At 39.6% G+C, this 14,380-nt stretch overlaps 2 protein-coding genes across 2 annotated transcripts; one reads left to right on the top strand and one right to left on the bottom strand.

Annotated features, from left to right (window-relative positions):
- Nucleotides 1–278: 278 nt before the first annotated feature.
- LOC103519606 (protein transport protein Sec23A) lies at nt 279–11,544 on the bottom strand. The gene is given in 10 exon segments (XM_026831057.1): nt 279–541; nt 1,003–1,158; nt 1,875–1,893; nt 2,803–2,898; nt 3,625–3,767; nt 5,025–5,299; nt 8,190–8,501; nt 9,341–9,496; nt 10,533–10,750; nt 11,210–11,544. Coding segments are annotated over 10 exon segments (1,767 nt in total). The 5' UTR covers nt 11,358–11,544; the 3' UTR covers nt 279–297.
- A 104-nt stretch (nt 11,545–11,648) lies between these two features.
- Nucleotides 11,649–12,759, top strand: LOC103519602 (heterogeneous nuclear ribonucleoprotein A1, A2/B1 homolog; the record flags this gene model as incomplete). Its single annotated transcript, XM_008484692.2, is given in 3 exon segments — nt 11,649–11,807; nt 11,999–12,268; nt 12,552–12,759. Coding segments are annotated over 3 exon segments (496 nt in total), but the record flags the coding sequence as incomplete, so codon positions are not given.
- Nucleotides 12,760–14,380: the final 1,621 nt, after the last annotated feature.

Raw genomic sequence — 14,380 nt, 5'->3', positions numbered from 1 at the left:
TAATCCACTTATGCCCGATCTTACCACTGAGAGTTTTCAGTTAATCCAGAGTTTAAGAAATAATGACCTGTGTAAATCAAAGGGATGAGGAGATCAACAATTGGGAAAATACTCTCCAGTTCAATTTCTTCATTCTTTAGTCTGTTCTCTGCTTACATTGCTTACAATAAAACATACATCTTCCTTTATTCAAATCCTTTCAACAATCAAAAGTTACAATAACCGTAAAGGTAAAAAAAACACACTGCCCTCACGTCACGTGCTCTCATGTGATGTCATGCTTCGAAGCATACTGGTTTAACGACCGATCATCAATCCGCGATCGACCGGTTGGGCGCCCTGCGGTCTAACTTCATCTGTGATTCGAACTCGCGACCTCTGACTTACCAGTCGGATCAGGGTTCGATCTGCCCATCGCATGACGTCAGGTCCGTCATCTTGTTCCGCCCTATTGACCACCATGCGTCCCATAATGACTGCGGCAGCCTCCTGGTCAAATCCGGACGATATGTGATCCAACTGAGTCGTAGCGTCTGCCCAGCTGTCGAAATAGATAAGTAGATTGTTTGAATATACTTGTTTGTTTGTTTGTTTGATTGATGGTTCGTGTGTTTGAACCATCAGTAAACTTGAACAAGATACCAAAAGTTGAAAAACTTTTAGGAAGGTATCGAGGTCCGAATGGTACGAGAGTTATGAATACACTGAAGCAAGAAAGGCCAGCTCGGGCCAGGGTTCGGCTACCTAGGACTCCAGAAAAACCTAAACCGAAAATATTTCCCGTGGAAAAGTTCGGAATAAGGAGAATACACGAGGAAAATTGAACTAAAATGATGACGTAAGAGGAAAATTAGGTCTGAAATGGTAGGGGAGGAGTGAATGCTTCTCAAAGTGGGTCGAGCTGCAGCTCTGAACTAAAATTAATTATTCTAAAATTTATTGTGATACCTACCATTTTTTGTAATGAAAATGTTCAGTTATCAAATAAATTAATTTACTTACTTCCTAGCAATTGTAGTCACCCGCACTTTCTTCTCGCCAGAGGGCGCCTGATAATGGGTGATGAACTGAATACAACCTGGCCCTCCTTGGGGTATAGGGGCTCCATGCTAGGGGAAATAGAATAAAAAAGATAAGATTACTACCGCAGCTGTTCTACTACCTAACCTCTTCTGGGCTTTCAACATAGCAACGAGTGTCCATGATAAAGTAAGTCTAATTAAGATAAGATTAGCATGGGTACAATACAATATGATAAGCTTTTTCCTAGCCTAATCTTGTCTAAGCCTAACCTAATAGATTGAAATAAAATAATATTAAAACAAAAAAGCTAGCCATTATTTTTACTATTTTTATTTTATAGCACTAAATGAAAGGCGGGGTATATGCCTTTTCCATCACCAGCAAACTGGAGACAACTTTCAACTCTGGACGGGAAGGTTGAGCGAACTCTATAACAATCGGGACATGACTTGGCTTGCTTTTTTTTTGCTTTTTTTCAAGAAGTTTGAAGTTTTGATAGGGGAACAGTAACTGCTGAGGTCACATCATCCCGGAAGCGAAGAGAGAAGTAAGATAGGATAGGAAAAAGCCAGCCTGAACCTTATCTGTTTGGGATAAAATCCGCTCCGGAGGGATCGAACCCGTGACCTAGCGCTTACAAAGCGGTCGCGCTGCCTGCAAGCTAACTAGGGTGGCTTGACTTGCTTTATGAAGATAGGATAGGAAAAAGCCAGCCTGAACCTTATCTGTTTGGGATAAAATCCGCTCCGGAGGGATCGAACCCGTGACCTAGCGCTTAAAAGGCGGTCGCGCTGCCCTGCAAGCTAACTAGGGTGGCTTGACTTGCTTTATACAATGTACTACGAAGGTACGAAGTGTATGTAGAACATACTCGGAAAAACAAACCATCGGAAAATTCAAGGCATTTACATTACTTTCCTTCCTATAATTATGTAGGGCTTGTAGGATAAGGAAAGTAAAAACTTATTTCATGTCCCGATCTCAACCTCACATTCGCTCAGCCTCACAAACACACTCTGGTGCTCGAATAAAACTAACGTAAGCCAAGTGCTCGGAGTTTAGAAGAATATAGAAGATTAAACTGGGCATCGAAAAAACGGTAAAAAAATAACCCATCACCATTAAGTGTAAAAGTAAAGCTATGTGTCCACTGGCAATAATACTGCACAAGAGGAGAAATTGAGGCTTCCAAATAATCCGTTTATGAATGGCCCCGAATGCCCACCAATCACGCTCAGACAGTCTGACAGACCTGTGGCGGAAAAAGCTTCAGACCGAGGTCTCTCAGACGGTCTGAAAGACCTCGGTCGGACGTTTTTCCCCCCACACGTTTCGATTATCTGACAGACCTGGGTTCTGTCAGACGCTCTGAACGCGAATGGCCGGCATAAGAAAATGAATAGATGAAAGCTCTTTGTTTTCGGAAAACCAACTCAAAATCAGCGGATGGAAACAATTACCGAATTATTGTAATCACACGAAACGACCGACATCTGGAAATAACAATTGGTATAATTTGATATTTAAAACAGACGACCGACATCTGGAAATAACAATTGGGTATAATTTGATATTTAAAACAGAAAGATTTAGAATCAGTGAAGTTAAGCAACGATTTGAATGATTGGTAGCTGAACGGGTGGTCGGCTAGGTTTTCATGTACCGCTGACTCTTTTGGGGTGTACTTAATTTGAGGACAATTTTATTGAGCAGCTCGTTTTGAATTTCAGCAAAACTTTGCCCCTACAGAGAATGAAAATAATAAAATAATTACCTTACCGCCGGGTTCTGACAGGCCGCGCGGGCCCAGGACCTCCAGAACAGCTTTTTCCTTCTTCAGATTGAGAGAAACACACGGCCCTATGGCACCCATCACTGAAACGAGAAAAGAAACAAAAGTAAATAATAATAAAAACTTTATTGAAGGAATAAAATAATAATTAAGGTGTATTTTTCTTTCGAAAACGGATAACTGACCACTGATGTTCAGTTTCCAATGGATCAAGATTTCATTGGAAACTGGACACTAGACCTTCGATTATCGGGAAAGTGCCATCTTGGATTTCCAATGGTTTAGTACAGGCGCTACCACGCCACCTAGTGGTTGAACTACTTCCCGTATTTTCCTTTAAAGGAGGAGAAAATAGCCTCAGAAGAGGCTAAATCGTCTCAGTTTCTGAAAGGAAAATACACCTAGATATATATATATCTTTTTTTATACTGTTCGAATAGGACTAAAAGTGTCCCTTCACCCCAGCAGTAAGATACTACTATTATATATCTTTTTTTATACTGTTCGAATAGGACTGAAAGAGTCCCTTCACCCCAGCAGTAAGATACTACTATTCTGCTCGAAATGTTTAGGTTAAAACTACATGCCTAGGGTTAACTTGAACGATTCCATGGGGACATTGGATCATATATGTATGTAGTTTTGAGATTTTAAATGTCATTGTCATTAATGTTTCAAAAGAAAAGAAAAAAAGTTATTTAACGAAGTTATTTATGAAATAGTCATATTGATGATAAAATTCCATGCCTTGGGTGGATTTGAACCCGCGCTCTCCTGTTTACCAGACGAGCACCATGACCATAACTTACCCTTCAACTCCCGTGAGCACTTGACTTCGAGTGATGCGTTGAATGCCATCTTGAGCTGATCCTTGTCATCCCGAGCTAGGACCCGTTGGAATGTTTGCTTGAATAGAGACGAGTTGAACGAATCTCCCATCACTATGTGACCACTGAAATGAGAATGGGGCCTTGATTCAAAATGGTTGAACAATCTAATAAAGCTAGTCAAGGGTTGGTTTCCCGCCCGGGGTGGACTTTATGCTAAAGCGAAGGTTTTATGCTAAACAAGTAAGGTTCGTCCTCGAAAAGGTCGGCTTCAATTTCAGGACGATAAGACCTTAGTAGTTACAATTCCTTCTATCAATTCTCATAAATATTAACAATATAAAAAAAAAGTGAGCTTTTTCCTAGCCTAATCTTGTCTAAGCCTAACCTAATAGATTGAAATAAAATAATATTAAAACAAAAAAGCTAGCCATTATTTTTTTTATTATTGTGTTAACCCGGCAGCAAGATCGACATAAAAGATTATTTAAAATAATAATAATGATAATACTTACAGTTCCGTAGCCATATGAGTTGGCATGCGTCTGCGACGGATTAACCTTGGACAGGAGGAATCTAGCTTGTGAGCCACCCTGTTCGGTTTCAATGTATCGAGGCATGGGGAACCGGGTGACCAAAATCTCACGAGCATCCTCGATTGGAGTCGTTAGGAGTTGCTTGAAAGCGATGTATTCTGGATTGTCCTGATATCCGGCCTTCTTCCACTGAGCGATGGTCTGTCGGGGGAAAAATGGGTTAATTTTGAGTAAACGGGATGTGTATGGGTTAAAATTGCGCTAAAAAAAGAGAGAGATTTGATAGAGGGAACTATAACTGCTATGGTCTTATCGTCCCGAAATCGAACAGAGAACCCCACATACAAAATCTGCCATGTAAAACAGTAAACGTTCAGTTTGAATGTTTTAGTGAAGTTAAACCCCTTGGGGAAAAAATTTGAAAACCGTGTGACTGCCCCCTCACTCACCCCGTTGCATTACAGCACAGTTTCATCTCCAAGAGGCCCGTCTGATCCAGGGCGCACGAGTAAATATCAATAGCATGCCCGACAATAGCGGCCCTCAACGCCAGGCCCTCGTAATGTTTAGTGGCCATCTTCTGGTACTTGTTGTTGCCCTTGTGTATGTCGTTGTGTGAGCGGATAGGTTCCTTCAGATCAGAGTCGTTAGGAGTTGCTTGAAAGCGATGTATTCTGGATTGTCCTGATATCCGGCCTTCTTCCACTGAGCGATGGTCTGTCGGGGGAAGAATGGGTTAATTTTGAGTAAACGGGATGTGTATGGGTTAAAATTGCACTTAAAAAAGAGAGAGATTTGATAGAGGGAACTATAACTGCCAAGGTCTTATACTGCCCCCTCACTCACCCCGTTGCATTACAGCACAGTTTCATCTCCAAGAGGCCCGTCTGATCCAGGGCGCACGAGTAAATATCAATTGCATGCCCGACAATAGCGGCCCTCAACGCCAGGCCCTCGTAATGTTTGGTGGCCATCTTCTGGTACTTGTTGTTGCCCTTATGTATGTCGTTGTGTGAGCGGATAGGTTCCTTCAGATCATCATTGAGCACCATACCGGGGCCCTGACTACAAGCCCCGCCTACGAACATCATGATACGGGCCCCTGTGTTGGGGAACGTGCACTACGAAGGAGAGAGGAAAAGGGGTTAATCACGCTGTGGACATTGAAGCGAAAATGAGTATTTTGATTCCGTTTGATCCAAGCGGTTTTCAGCTGTTCTGACTAAATGGATAATAAACATATTGTAAAAGTTACTATAAAAGAACACCCAAAGCATCATTTAATAGGATAAGGAAAGTTGTGTGATGTGCACACCAGATTTAAAACTTTAACTATTTGTTGCACTGTGAATGAGCTAGTCGACGCGGCGTTTTCCTTGTCAGGGCTCTAAGTACATGTGTCGGTAGCGGTACATAGAATGCAAATCATTAGCCAAACACAGAACAAAGAAAAAAATTCTATTTTTTTTTCTAGAGCGATCAGTGTGTGAACTATGAAATGTGAACTGTGAATGAGTGAATGGATCTTGTTCTTATAATATAAGATTGTTTTAACCCGGCAGCAAGATCGACATAAAAGATTATTTAAAATAATAATATCAAAAGAAAAGTTATTTAACGAAGTTATTTATGAAATAGTCATATTGATGATAAAATTCCATGCCTTGGGTGGATTTGAACCCGCGCCCTCCTGTTTACCAGACGAGCGCCATGACCACAACTTACCCTTTGGGGGGGGGGGGAATCGTGTCGTGTGTAATGGGAACACTCATTTAAATTACACATTTACACTGCTTACAGGACATTGTCTGTCGTTCGGAAAAAAAAGGAAAAAAAATCGTGTCGTGTCGTGTAGTGAGAACACTCATTTTAAATTGCCTACAGGACGTTCGGAAAAAAAATCGGATGAAACTCACGACAAGGGCGCTTACCTGGTTGACAATCTCGAAGAACAAGGCCAGAGTTGTATTCGGGGACAAAGTACACATTTTCCATGAGGCAGTTCCGCCCATGCCAAGATCTTGATCCGAGACACACTGGTTCTTCAGATTGAGAGAAACACACGGTCCTATGGCACCCATCACTGAAACGAGAAAAGAAACAAAAGTAAATAATAATAAAAACTTTATTTAAGGAATAAAATAATAATTAAGTAAGGTGTATTTTTCTTTCGGAAACGGATAACCGACCACTGGTGGTCAGTTTCCAATGGATCAAGATTTCATTGGAAACTGAACTTGGATCAAGAGTTCATTTGAAACTGAACTTGGATCAAGATTTCATTGGAAACTGAACAATAAACCTTCGATTATCGGGAAAGTGCCATCTTGGATTTCCAATAGTTTAGTACAGGCGCTACCACGCCACCTAGTGGTTGAACTACTTCCCGTATTTTCCTTTAAAAGAGGAGAAAATAGCGTCAGAAGAGGGGAAATCGTCTCAGTTTCTGAAAGGAAAATACACCTAGATATACATAATTATATATCTTTTTTTATACTGTTCGAATAGGACTGAAAGAGTCCCTTCACCCCAGCAGTAAGATACTACTATTCTGCTCGAAATGTTTAGGTTAAAATTAAGTACATGCCTAGGGTTAACTTGAACGATTCCATGGGGAGATTGGATCATATATGTATGTAGTTTTGAGATTTTAAATGTCATTGTCATTTATGTTTCAAAAGAAAAGTTATTTAACGAAGTTATTTATGAAATAGTCATATTGATGATAAAATTCCATGCCTTGGGTGGATTTGAACCCGCGCCCTCCTGTTTACCAGACGAGCGCCATGACCACAACTTACCCTTCAACTCCCGTGAGCACTTGACTTCGAGTGATGCGTTGAATGCCATCTTGAGCTGATCCTTGTCATCCCGAGCTAGGACCCGTTGGAATGTTTGCTTGAATAGAGACGAGTTGAACGAATCTCCCATCACTATGTGACCACTGAAATGAGAATGAGGCCTTGATTCAAAATGGTTGAACAATCTTATAAAGCTAGTCAAGGGTTGGTTTCCCGCCCGGGGTGGACTTTATGCTAAATTTATTTTATTTATCGTATGAAGTGATGGTGTGTACATATCACTGGATGGGTAACATATAAAGATTTAGGCTATTTAACACGCGGGTATTGCATTCACTCGAAAAGGTCGGGTACTACCCGGGTATTTTAACAGAGAAATAAACAATAAGACCGTCACTTCATTTTTTTTTTAATTTCCCGGTCACAATTGACATTGACGCGCTATTGAACTCCCCACATACAGAACATTAAAATAAAAAAGTCAGTATGAATGTTTAGTGAAGTTAATCCCCTTGGGAAAAAAAATTAAACCGTGTGACTGGACCCTCAACTACCGTTGCATTACAGCACAGTTCATACTCCAAAAGAAGCCCGTTGATCCAGGGCGGCACGAGTAAATATTCAATGGCCCGACAATAGGCGGCCCTCAACGCCAGGCCCTTCGTAATTTTGGTGGCCATCCTTCCTGGTAGCTTGTTGTTGCCCTTGTGTATGTCGTTGTGTGAGCGGATAAGGGTTCCTTCAGGTCAATCATGAGCACCTACCGGCGAACCCCTGACTAACAAAGCCCCGCCAACGAACATCATGATACGGGCCCCTGTGTTGGGAAAACGTGCACTGGCGAAGGAGAGACGAAAAGGGGTTAAATCACGTTGTGGCATGAAGCGAAAAGATATTTTGATTCGTTTGATCCAAGCGGTGTTCAGCTGTACGACTAAATGGATTATAAACATATTGTAAAAGCTACTGTAGAAGAACACACAACAATACATCATCATTCATAGGATAAGGAAAGTTGTTGACGTGCACACCAGATTTAAAAATTTAACCTATTTGTTGCACGTGAATGAGGCTAGTCGGCGCGCGGCGTTTTCCTTTCAGTAGGGCTCTGAAGTACATGTGTCGGTACATAGACATGCGAGAAAGTCATTAGCCCAAAAAGAAAAAGGAAGAAATTCATTTTTTTTTTTTTTTTTGTTCTTTACTTACCCTCCAGTAGTCCGACAGCAATGACATGTGCCACGCCGGTTGGACCGCAGTGCTCTCTTCCCTGATGCACGGCCACGGGTCCTTTCTGCAGGGCCGCTAGTAGATCTGTTGCGTACATCTCGCACGCCTCCACGGGCTGGAGAAATTGTGTACGGGCGGGTCGCGGGGGCTGGCCGGGACGAGGTGCCGGGGCGGGCGCCGACATGGAGTACTTGCCTATGCGCAACATTTCCTGGAGACGCTGGGCGGGAACGTCCTTCGTGCCGCGGAACACGTAACTCCGGGAGATCCCTTCACAGCCTAGCTCATGCACCTAGAAAATAAATATTGAAATGAATTTAATACAACTTTTCTCTAATATGTATCAATAAGTACTGTATGAAATGTATTGTACAGCATCATTTTAATACAATAACATGGACCTCCTAAGCTAAACTCTAAGGGAGGGACAAATTGAGAATTATTATGGAACTTGATCTGACACATTATCATGCACTCAGATAAGTAGGTACTGTGTCATGGACGTGATGGCTCAGATTATTTATTATGGAACTTGATCTGACACATTATCATGCACTCAGATAAGTAGGTACTGTGTCATGGACGTGATGGCTCAGAAAAAAAAGGCAAAATTAGACTGAGTGAATATTTAAATGTCCTTAGAATTTATAGAAGAAATAAAAAGTGTCTTCATATCTTAGTAGTTTTGATGAAATTTAACAAACAATGTCAATATACCAAATATACCTACATAAGTACTTGATGGAAAACTATAGCAAAACTTTGTTAATTTTGAAAATAAATGTCAAAACCTTCTGTGTGGCTAGCTGACAAGTGCATCACCATTTCAAAATGAAACATTACCTGAACCATTTGGCCGAATGTAATCAGGAAAAACCCAAAAAAAAAAAAAAAAAAAAAAAAAAACGCAAAATAGACTGACTATTGAAATGTCCTTGGAATTTAAAGAAGAAATAAAAAGTGTCTTCATATCTTAGTAGTTTTGTTGAAATTTAACAAACAATGTCAATATACCTACATAAGTACTTGATGGAAAACTATAGCAAAATTTTGTTAATTTTGAAAATAAATGTCAAAACCTTCTGTGTGGGTAGCTGACAAGTGCATCACTATTTCAAAATGAAACATTACCTGAACCATTTGGCCGAATGTAATTAGTCCCACCAAAGCATTCTTTGGTAGCAGACTGAGTGACATTTGTAGAGAATCTCTGAGAGCGCCTAGCTCTTCTTCATCCATACAAGTGTCCACAACAAACAAAAACACCAATGGTGCACATTGCATTTTCTGAAAAAGATAAAATGAAACTTGTTTTGCATAACTGAAAGAAAAGCTGTCTAAAAATAGAGATAAGCTGCGCAAAATTAAATGTTATATACACCTATCGAGAACTAGCTAAATTTTTATTTGGGTTCTACGGAGGAATTCAAGAGGGGGAGAGATATTTTTGTCTCTAAGACAAGAGAGTAGAGAGGAAGATAGATTGAGGGAGGTCCTAACATTTGAGTAGTTTTGACATTCATTTAATATTATTATTAACAAGTTTCCATTTATTTTTGATCGATAAAAAACTCAGAACATAAATTTTTTTATAAATGGTATACCCATCCGTATAAGCAGAGCTTGTGCCACGGATGGGGAAAAAAATATGTGCTTAACAGTACTTTGGCAGCCACAAAGAACACAGATGGGGGGATTTTCTCTCTTCAAAAAACAGACTTAACACAAACATACCTGTAGTAAGAGGTTTCATCGGGACTGTTGTTGAAGACCTGCAGGAATTGAGATCGTCTCAAATGGTACATAAACTGGGGATACATCTGGAAATTCTCCGGTAATTGAAACGAGTGCGGATCATCCTTGTTGTAGTGGCCGAATTTCTGACACTGGAGGAGAAAGGGAAGGGGAAAAACACGACATAGGTTAGTACTGGTGTTTATTGAACCGTAAAGGTCATTGCATTTTCTGAAAAAGATAAAATGAAACTTGTTTTGCATAACTGAAAGAAAAGCTGTCTAAAAATAGAGATAAGCTGAAAAAAAAGGTGCTTATCTTCTAAATTAAACAAAAAATATTTCATTAGGAGTGGTTTAAAAGAAAAACAAATAATATAATTAAAAAATACCCTAGTCCCTATTTCAGAATGAATTTCACTGATAAATAAATAATAGGTAGACTCTAGATTCCAAAACAATTAAAGGTAACTTGGACTTCCAACCTGATTGATCAAGTGGGTAATAGCTAGAAAGAACACAAATTGAATCAAAAAGGGGAGAAAAACAGGTAAAGACCTCAGTGGATATTTTGGAAAACATTGACTTACAGGAATTGTGTACTCAATTGTTGTAAATTGTGGATGTAACTCAGCAGGTTGGTGTTGTTCTGTTATAGCCGCATACTGGGGTGGGAAAGCATTTCTTTGAAAGCAGAAGTTGCACACCCACAGTTTGGATTTGTAATCAACTTGACAAAGTGGATTGAGAATGGCTCTGCATTGATTCCGCATGCACAACAATGGTTCATATTGTAAAGGAGGCAAGTCTGTGAAGTAGAATGGAAATTACCTGATTAGAAAATGTTAGATTACATATCATGATTTCATACATATACTTATGTAAGTAATTGAGTACAATAGCTATTGCCCATACATAGCCTGAGTACCAGTTAAATGAACTGAAAATTACTGACATGGAAAAAGTCCCACCTCTGAGAATTTGTATTGGAAAATAATAATAAATAACTTATTAGGTAATATTTAGATTTTAGATTACCTAAAAAAACTGTCCATTTACATAGGTACCTGGATACATAGACTGTACACTTTGAGGGAAAAACGTATGTGGGATATGAAAGTAAAAAAAAAAATAATAATAAAAAAAATATGTACACCCAGGATCCTGCCATTCTAGAGTCTTCCCCACGATCTTCATCAAAACTTCAAGCACTTGTGATGCAAGTATTACATAACATTTTTTCATGAAATTTAAACGGCGAGCTTACCAGGTTTCTCCTTCAAAGGCTGATATAGACATCCTACAGGCATAACCAATCTGGAAGCCTCCAATTTACTGGAAGGCCAAACATTCCAGGTACACCTTATACCATCCCTTTCTTCATTCTGGTAGAAAAACTCCTCGTAAGTGGTCATGCTGATCTTGAGCTATGGAGTCTTCAAGGAAACAAGGCTATTTTATAACGAAATCAGAAACTAAAAGGACATTTCAAATAGAACCGATTATCTTACGATTATTGCAAAACTTTCCCCTTATCACTGGAAAACTTGGAAATTTTGAACTTTGATAAAAATTCGATGATTCAAATACGAACACGTCACTGTTTACAGATTTTCAAGTCAAATCTAGTGATTTTTTTTCCTCGAATCTAGTGATTTTTTAAAATTTGGAGTGGAGACCCTGATCCGCGTACTGGCCTGGCCGGTTTTTGGTTTTTGATTTTGACGTTTTCACGTTTTGCTCAAAAATCAAAAATTTGTGGGAAATTTTTCTGAACAGAATTTTCCAGATTTTCATTTTCCAATTTCCAACTTTTCTTCATCTATTTATAAGTATACACGGTCAAAATGAAGCCCCGATATGATGTAAGTACCATCAATTTTTCTAAACCATTTCCAACGAGAGTTGAACAGTGAGGGTACTGTGAGCAACTCGAGTACCATTCCATTCTAGAACCCGCCCGTTTGGTGGATGCCTTTGATCATGGAGACTTCAGAATTGTCCCTAAATGGTCATTCCTTCAAACTCATAATCTTTTATTTTATTGCATTTTCAGGATAGCAAGTGTACAGAGCCTGAGTCACTACGCAAAGTTTTTATTGGTGGACTTGACTACAGGACAACAGATGAGAGCTTACAAGCATTCTTTGAACAATGGGGTGAAATTGTAGATGTTGTTGTCATGAAGGATCCCATCACGAAAAGATCGAGAGGTTTTGGATTCATCACCTACTCGGAAGCCAAAATGGTTGATGACGCCATGTCCAACAGACCTCACAATATTGACGGACGAGTTGTGGAAACCAAAAGAGCTGTCCCCAGAGATGTAAGACTTTACCTTGTGTTTTATGTCAGTGTTTTAATTAGCTTTGTAACCTTTCCTCGAAATCACATTTAGAGCAGTCCATGTAGCATGGTTCTGGGAGAATAAGATTTGATTGCGGTGACACTGTTTTGAACATGGAATGTAAGCACAGGATTTATTTTTAACTAGCATCAGACAGGGGGATAATGCCATTGACAATAATATTCAAATTGATTCTTTGCTATCATTTAATTATTTTCTTGTATTTGTATCCATTGTTTTTTTTTTTTTTTTTTTTTTTTAGGAAATAGGAAAACCTGAAGCAAATGCCACTGTAAAGAAAATGTTTGTAGGAGGATTGAAAGACCAAGAAGAAGATGACCTTAGAGAATATTTCAGCCAGTTTGGAACCATCGAGAGTGTAAACATGGTGACCAACAAAGAAACCGGGGCCAAGAGAGGCTTTGCCTTTATTGAATTCAATGACTACGATGTTGTGGACAAGATTGTGTGTAAGTATAATATTGAGTTCTAAAACTTATACCAATAATTCAATGATTTTAAATTTGGGGTTTGGTGGAAGAGCTCCTTTTGGAGAATCCTGCCACAATAAATAAAGCCATGTAAAAAAATAATAATAAACTGGTACCTTTATGGCAAACTTGATCCCTCAGAGTTGTACCTACTGTATTTTGATTCCACTCAGACCCCCCCCCCCCCCTTCTAAAAAATTGTCCAACTATACGTGACAGTTCTAAAAAAACCCCCCAGGCTGGCCAGTGAATATGTCTAAAAAAGTTCCCTAAAAGCCAACAATTCTTTTTTTTTTTTTAGAGCAAGATTATCTAAAAAAAAGTCCCTGAAACTCCGGGCACGTCCTTCACACTCAGTGCGATAATTGAGTTCCTCCTCTTTTAGTGGAGACAACACTATGACGTTTATGTCCGATATAAATCACCAATAAAGTTGCTGGTAGAATGGAACAGGAGGGCCGGTGTGAACGACAGGGGGGGGTAGGAGGAACAACCGGAGGTGGGAGGAGGAACAACCAAGGGGGTATTGAGTGGAGCGAACAACCAAGGGGGTGGGGTGAGCCCCAACAACTGGGTTGTGGTAGAGGAGGAACAACCAATGGGGTAGGGGTCTGACTAAGTGAACTGATGGGTTACCTAACCGACCTCAAACAACCCCGGATCTTATGAGTTGTTTCTTCCCTTAGAATCGTGTTGCTGGATGACAGGCATCAAATTACACAACGAAAATATTATATAATTTATTTTTTGTTAACCAATGCGTTATCTCCATTACTATCACAAGAACATCACCGAATATCAGCTTACCACTACCGTCTGTATCTTTTCTTTTCTTGACATATTGTAAGTCGCCTAGAAACCAACTTTACTAATGAATGTGGTTTCTTATCACCCGTCAACTAAGTTATGACTAAGTATATCGTTCTCTTGTGTTATTCTTGACAGAGGTTATTTAGTTCTGCGAGGTCTCTGCGAACGTTTTTTCAAAGTCAAGATACCTGGTAATCGGTGTTTTTTCTGTCTTCTATCTGTCTTTTTTTTTTTTTTTTTTTTTTTTTTTTCTGTTCTGCCTTAGTCAAAGACATCGTTTCGAGTGGGCTAGGTCCGACTAAGGGTTAACACTCCACCAAAACATCAACCATTTTAGGTTGTCTGGGAATAAGTACGGTTCCAATAGGAATCTTTTCTGTCCTTCTAATGATTTAATAAAATCATTTAATAATCATGAACTGTACCATTAGGGCAAAAGTTTCAAAGTCTGTCCTTCTAAAAGGTGGAAATGTTATTATAATTACTTTTTAAAGGGTACTATGTATAAAGTAAAGAAACATCATTTCCAGATCGATGAACTACTTTTAGACTATTCTTTTAGTCTGTTTAATGGAGGGGTTGGAGGAACTCCAGGTAAACCCAAGGTTCTTAAACCTCCCGGAGGGGTGACCCCACGAGAAGGAGGTCCTGGTGGACCGGGGAGGAGAACTTAGAGGAGCCGATCGTCGTCGTAAGTAAAGACTGGCTGAGTCCCGAAAGAAGTGGAGTTGTGCGACAGGTCGTTGTCACACTAAAAACTGTGACTTTTGTTTTATTTAAATCTTTTTTA

The sequence above is a fragment of the Diaphorina citri genome, unplaced genomic scaffold (genome assembly GCF_000475195.1).
Source record: "Diaphorina citri unplaced genomic scaffold, Diaci psyllid genome assembly version 1.1 scaffold2831, whole genome shotgun sequence".
Lineage (NCBI taxonomy): Eukaryota > Metazoa > Arthropoda > Insecta > Hemiptera > Psyllidae > Diaphorina > Diaphorina citri.
Note: the sequence above shows the minus strand (reverse complement) of the source record. Positions and strands in the feature narration are given on the sequence as shown.